The 7,098-nt window shown below is 45.4% G+C and overlaps 1 protein-coding gene across 1 annotated transcript in view; it reads right to left on the reverse strand.

Moving 5' to 3' along the window:
* Positions 1-955: 955 nt before the first annotated feature.
* Positions 956-7,098, reverse strand: part of CDC27 (cell division cycle 27) — a 19,669-nt gene continuing 13,526 nt past the window's right edge. Inside the window, 6 exon segments of the mRNA XM_009071367.1 lie at positions 956-1,038; positions 2,605-2,761; positions 3,679-3,753; positions 5,311-5,439; positions 6,116-6,233; positions 6,462-6,670. Of these exon segments, the coding sequence (XP_009069615.1) occupies positions 956-1,038; positions 2,605-2,761; positions 3,679-3,753; positions 5,311-5,439; positions 6,116-6,233; positions 6,462-6,670 (771 nt within the window).

Here is a 7,098-nt window from a genome sequence, read left to right on the forward strand (position 1 = left end):
TTCTCTGATGTGTTTGACCAAGGTTCTGATTGTATTAAGGCTTCCACGGTCTTCCCAGTCCCCAGGATTGAGGGGTTGATGTTGTCACATTACAACTTGTAGCTACATTTCTCTCTTGGTTTTTTGCCCTTTATTAATTTTTACTCCTAAAAAGGGGGGGGGATGGGGAATATGAACAAGTCAAGGGGTGTATGAAAAACGAAGTGAGGTGGTGCTGACTGAAGCACAAAGTAAACACTGACCTTTCAGAACCTGTGTGAATAAATTAATCCATGGTTAGAACATGAAAGCATTGACTGAAAGCTTTAATTCTGCCATGTGATTCTCCTGCAGTTTTCACTCTAAGCAGGGACACAGGGTGCAGTCTGACATGCTCCCAGGCCTGTGTTTGCTCACTGGAGACACTGCAGCTTTAAGGTCATTGACATTCCCTGGCATTTAACTTACACTACAATATGCAAAAGTCTTTTTCTTTTTTTTTGCCTTTTTTTTTTCTTTTTGACAGCCTGTGTGTGTCACCACTGTCCTGGGAGAACTTGGAAATGAGGTTCAGCACTCTGCTTACCAAGAAAGACTCAAATGAAGACACAATTCAGGAAAAAGAACAAGACACTGCATCATTATTATTATCCCCACAGATACTGGATTCCATACAGCAAACCACAGAAGTCTGTCTTCCATGATATTGTTTTCCAGTAAAGGGGAGTCCAAAAAAAACAGCATTTCCTCTTCAGTCAACTTTCATAAACGTGTAAGAGCCAACGAGTCAGACTCAGTAGCAGCTGGATATTGCACTGCCATGAACTCTGGTACAGTTTAAGTCTGAGGTGCACTCGTGGTGTCAGTGGAGAACAAGGACAGTGCTGGCTCAGTGATGTGAAGACCCAGGATGCGAAGGAAGGGGAGAACACGACAGTACCAGTCACACACTCAAGCTCAGACACTGCTCTGGAGGTTAAAATTCATCACTTTCAACTGCATGGAGCTGTGTGTCGTCTGCATCCGTCATGCTGCTCTCCTGGGACTCATCTGTGCCAACTGCAAGGACAAGAGACACAAAGGAGTCAAACACCTCTGGCTGATCCACTGCAGAGATTGCTCCAGCTCCTCAAAAGCACAGCAGCAACAGGTTTGGGCTTCCCCTCAGCATGCCTGAAAGCCATCTGGCTTCTCCCCTTTTCCTTCTGAAGCTGAGCCCTGACAGCTTGAGGAAGTCTATGTAAGTGAGAGAATCTCAGAGTGGTTTGGGTTGGAAGGGCCTTAAAGCTCATCCCATTCCATGCCCTGGCCTTGAACACTTCTAGGGCTGGAGGAGCCACAGGCAAAGGCAGAGACACCTTCCACTAGCCCAGGTTGCTCCATCCTGGCCTTGAACACTTCCAGGGCTGGAGCAGCCACAGCCAACAATACCTTACCTAACCAAAATAGTATCAAGAATTTTCCCTTCCCCCAAAACTACCTTCAATTCCTTTAGCTTCTCCTGCAGCCTAAGAGTCACTCAGCTGAGGCTGTGGAGCTCCTGGACAACTTCCCTGCACAGCCAGGGAAGCCAATTGCTCCCAGAGCCAAACACTTTTGGTTTGTTTATGTTTATTGGACACGAAAGAGAGGAACAGATTAAGCTGTTGGGTTTCCTTTCTCCATGTGTGTCACGTTTGGTTGGCTCTGGGTGGGTGTTTCATACAGCTCAGGTGTGGCTCAGCAGTTCAAGCCTCTGTCTCCATCTCCTGGCAGAACATGCTCAGACTCTTGAGCAAGCCCAATTCCAAGGGCAGGGAGAGAGAAACCTCTGGATACCTCAGGAAGTGCAATGCAGGGTAAATTTCCCATACTAAAAAGCACAGAGGTCACTAAAAATCAGTGTGACCTAGAGTTGTCACCTTTCCCCACTGCTGCTGTCAAGGATTTGGACACAGCAGATGTCTAGTAATAAGAATCCAAATCCTGACATATATTTTCTTTGCAGGAAGGGAATTAAATTGCTTATTAGCCTTTATTTTCTCCCTCCTTCAGTCTGCAGAGAGGTCACTATGTAGGACTGTCCATGCTTTGGGGGATTTAAGCTCCTAATCCAAAACTGAGAGAGAGGAGAAACCCAAGGCTATTCCTTTTGGTGAATTATTGCCAGGAGTGGTTTATTTTCTCTTGATTCAAACCAGTTTCCACGACTTCCATCAAAATCTACCTTTTATGTTCAGCAGACCAAGTATTTTTACCCAACACCCTGTTTAACTCTGACAAAGCTTCTGCAATTTCAGTTGCCACTCAGTGACGTCGGAAGGATTTGATGCTTCTAAGAGGAAATACCTGCAGCTCTGGGAATATCCTGCTCCCCTGGGATACTATTAGCCAACCATGATGTGCATGAATTTAGTTCTCTCTGTCCTACTCCATGTCACAATCCTTTACTCCATTGCTTACTGCAGGAGAAAAGTTAATGGAGCCTGCTGAATGAAGAGCCCCAGGAGCTGAGATTGGCTGAGCAGAGTGTTTCACTCACTAAACTGAGCTTCTCCCTACACCTACACCTAGGAGGAGGTGGAAAAGACCTCCCCAAGAGACAAAGGGCTGGAGACAAACCTGACTCATAGGGGTAACATTCACTGATCTGCTCCTCTCGAGTGATGGGCTCCTCATCGTCAGGAAGGTAACGTTTGTCAATGGCCTCTTTGATCTGGTTGTTGGCTCCTTTGGGATCCAAGTCCATTGCCCAGGAGAAATTCATCAGGGCCAAATGTGTTTGACCCAGTTTTTTATACACCTAAAAAGAAAAGTAACAGCATATAAAAGGCTGCACATGTACACCAAGTTGATACTTGAAGGTTTGGGCAACAAATGTGCCACAGGGAGTTGATGTTTTATGTGAAGAGACAGAGGTGGAGAGGAAAAAGTTCCAAGTCCTGAGGGAAATAACAAATCTCTGTAGAAAGAGAAATGTTTCTATTCAAAAATATCACAGAATCCAATTAAACCAGCAGCTGAGGGATTCTCTGTCCTTAAGGACAGATGACTAATGTCAGTTTGGGGGTTGAGCTACTCCAGGACAAACCCCAATCAACACATTTCAGTCCAAATCTTTTCACCTCTCTTGGATTTTACCTCTCCCCAGTATAAAAAACCTTGCTGACTGGGAGTTCTCCAGGACTGTGCTGAAGGTTAGTTTGTCTTGTTGCTACCAAACACCCCAAAAGAAAGTTGCAAAAGTTGTTTAAAGCTCCTCAGCAGAGGTTGTCCAGGGAAGCTGTGGCTGCTCCATCCCTGGGAGTGTTCCAGGCCAGGCTGGATGGGGTTGGGAGCAATCTAGGCTAGGGGAAGGTGTCCCTGCCCATGGCAGGGAGTGAAAAAGAGCATCTTTAAGGTCCTTCCAACTCAACCCATCCTGGGATAGCTCTTTCAAGCTGCCAGTGGTGCAACCAAAGCAGGCAAAGAATAAAGTGGCCTGGGTTATTTTCTCTGGGATTGTTTCCTTGCAGGAACAGCCTCCAGCTCTCTTTAACTGTCCTCTGCATTTATAAGCTGATACATAACAAAGCTGTGAGCACTAAGCCTTATTTAAAGCCTGGGGGAATTTTTAGAATACTCCTCCAAGTGGAAGCAGCTTAGAGACAGGCATCAAATTCAGTCATTAAGCATAGCAAAACCTAAAGAACTTGTGATCACACTGAAGAATGTACTGACCTTTCCTATTAAAAAGTAAACAAGAGACTCTTTGGGAACAATCTGTTTCAGTTCTTCAAGTTCTTGTAAAGCAGACTGAAAGGAAGAAAACAGAGGGTAGTAAGTACAAGCCACAGGCTGCAAGTTGTGACATCACTAAACAGACTTAGCACTAGTGTGGAAAAAATAAATCCTGCCATTTCCATACAGTGTATTCCCTCGAGAACAACAGCACAACCTCAGGAGAAGCACTGGAATCCCCTTCACATAGCTTCTCATTTCGAGTTGGTAGCATCTTGCAGCCTCATCATGGCAGAAATAAGAGTTTATTGGACTTTGGTTTCCTAAAACACATCTAAACCCTGATACAGAAACTCCCTCCTGCCCCAACAAGGTTGGACAGTTGCCCACAGTAGTCCCAGTGGGCAACTCCTTTTGTATGCTGAGCTTTAAAACACAGGAGTACTGATGTGCTCTGTGCTGGATGCACTGTCTCAAGCCTGTGCTTTTCAAAGGTTCTGGGTTCAGGTGTCTGTTCAGGGACTGCCACAAATGACTGTGCTTCTATCAGCCATTTGAAGCCCAAAATATTTAGTGAAGCTTCTACTTCACTTCTGAACTCCTTGTTGATGCTGGAGCTATTTATCCTGTCGTGACAGTCACCTGGCATTGCTGAGAAATTCCACCTAAAATACTCCATCTGCAGCTAGAAATAACCCTTGGGTTTAAAGTTCCATTCCACCCACTAACACCTGTTATGTGAAGACAATTTCAAGTCAGGGATTGCCACAGAAATCAAAGTGTAAACCTATTTATTTACCCAGAAGTAGCCAAATTTATCACCCTGTCACAATTCTCTTAGTGCTGGTGCTAAAACCCAAAACACTCTGAGTTTCATGTGGTACATGTGAACAGCATAACTTGAGTCTTGCAAGTCTCAGCCTGACAAAGAGCACAAATGTTTTCTTCCACTGCTTCACCAGGGTCAAGGAATTCCTTCACCAGCACAAGGACAACGAGACAGTCAACTATTAGAGGTATTTTTCCTCTGCTTTTCAATTTTAAAACCAAACTATGAATGGAAACTTCATTCAGGCCTCAATACATTTCGTGTTTGATTGCTTCAGTTGCAAATGTACAAGAAGAGTTTTAAAGTCAAGTTTTCCCTTTCCATGTGCACACACATTTTTGAAGGAACAAAACCAGACTGTGGCTTGTCCTCTGGGGCCAAAACCAACAAGGCAGAGGAGAAGTCACTGGAAAGAGAGTGTGGGAAGAGCTTCTCTTGTTCTAAGCAGGGTTCAGGTCACCAAACTTGCTTAGCTTCTGGTTTTTCACTTGCTAACAGCAAGTTCTGAGTGCTGTCACTGGATTTGGGGCACTTGGCTGAGGTGTTTTAGGCACCAAGTGTAAACTCCTGATAACAGGTCAGGCTAAATAGTCATCAAAAAGCAACCCCTGTTGGCCCCAGATTTTATTGCAACCAACAGACTGAACACAGTTCCCTTGGTGCAGTGGCAAATGCTTCATGTGTTGCAGGCTCTTCCTCATGCTCCTCACTGTCCCTGTCCACATTCAGCCTCCAGAGCATCCCCATTCCCAGCTACAGGAATGTAAAGCTAACTCCAGATTTGCTGCCTGGGGCCACCTTACCTTGTACTTTTCATTTGCAAATAACACCGAGGCTCTGTGGAATTTGCATAGTGGGTTCTTGGGGTCGATGTTAATTGCTTTGTTTAGAGTGTCCAAAGCCTTTTCAGATTTTTTCAGTGCGTGCTGGACCTGCACAGAAAGGGAGAATAGCAGCTCAGCTGCCAGGCAAGGACAAACCCTTTTGACTAGGTTTACTTACCATCTGCTCCTTGAAAGAAATATCTGCCCAACTCTACACCAAGTCTGAACAAGGTTCCTCAGAGCACCTCGACTCCACCCCAAAACCTTCTCCCCACCCAAGGGCTGACAGAAATCGTTTAACCTTTGGCCAGGAGTGAACTCAAAAGCCTTTCCCTGTCTCCAAGTGAGCAGCAGTCACTACCCCTGTCAATCTGGCACAGCTTTGCTGGCCCAGAGCAGGCAAACGAGTGCCAGCAGGTAATCACCCATCCCTCCCACACAGGCTGAAGTCACCGCCACGAGTATCCAAGGGCTCCCAACTCTGTGAGCAGCTTTGCTGGTGAGGTTACTGTTTTCCAAGCAGGTGGATAAATGCCTGGCTTTTCCAAAGGCTCTGTACATGGAGCTGAGGGATGGAGGCTGAAGGGATCCTGTTAAATTCCACTTGGGCATGAAGTGGCCCAAGAATTGTGTTGTCACATCTACACCTGCCTGGAACAAGGGCAAAGCCACACACAGCCAGGACAGAACCACTGCACTCCTAAAAGGGGCAAAAGTGACTTTTCCACTGCAGAGGACAGGGACAGAATAAAACACAGGGATGGAGTGAGTGCAGTGTACTTACCACTCCGATGTGACACAGTAAGACTGAGCTCTGAGGGTTGATATCAAGTGCTTTCTGGAAATGCATTTCTGCTAGGCTGAACTTCTCCTGCTTGTAATAAATCATTCCCAGTCCATACCTGTAAGCAGAAAACAAACTGTATTTTAACCAAATTAAGCCTTTGCCAGTGTGTGTAACCTGTCAGAAATAGTTTGTAGACTTGCCAACCCCATTCCAGGGTGGGAAGGGTCAAAGATTCCCTCCCAACACAAACCATGCTGGGATTCCATGAAATGATAAGCAGTGGATATTCCTCCACAAGGAATTCTGCAGCACATGCAATATCAGGAGCTGAATCCATCCTTACCAAGCATTATAGTGTCGAGGGTTGACTCTGATAGCATTTCTAAAACAAGCCAAGGCTTTGTCTAGTTCTTCTGTCAAGACAAATTCGTGGCCCAGCAGGGTGTAGGCATAGGCATAGTTTGGATCCACTTGAATGGCTCTCTGGAAGAACTTGATGGCAATATCATGCTCTCTCTGCAAGCTGAAACAGTTCCCTGCTGCACACCAGGCCTGGAAAAAAAAAAAAACCAGCAGGGAAAGATTGGAATCCTTTTCACAACTCAGAGGGACTAAAAGTCTGAGCTGAACAGGTTTTTCTATCCTGCTTTACAGAATCATAAATAACCTCCCCCTGGATTAAAAAACAAGAGTAATCAATACACAGTGAAGTCTCATTCCTGTGAGGCCTAAATACACCTCAGCCAGACAAGCTGAAACACAGGAATGAAGAACCTAAGGACACCCAACAAGTCTGTGCCAATTAGATCCTTTGATGACTAATGACTAAGCTTCTGAAGCCGTTGAAAAGGCCAGAAATAAAACATCCTGGATATTCAGGAATAATGAAGGGGGAGATGGAACTTTCACTCTTCAGCTCCTCCAACTGGCAAATCTGGAATTCTACAGAGGAAAAATCTAAGCAGGAACCTCCTCTTTCC

This window comes from Acanthisitta chloris, unplaced genomic scaffold, assembly GCF_000695815.1.
Source record: "Acanthisitta chloris isolate BGI_N310 unplaced genomic scaffold, ASM69581v1 scaffold17393, whole genome shotgun sequence".
Classification (NCBI taxonomy): Eukaryota; Metazoa; Chordata; class Aves; order Passeriformes; family Acanthisittidae; genus Acanthisitta; species Acanthisitta chloris.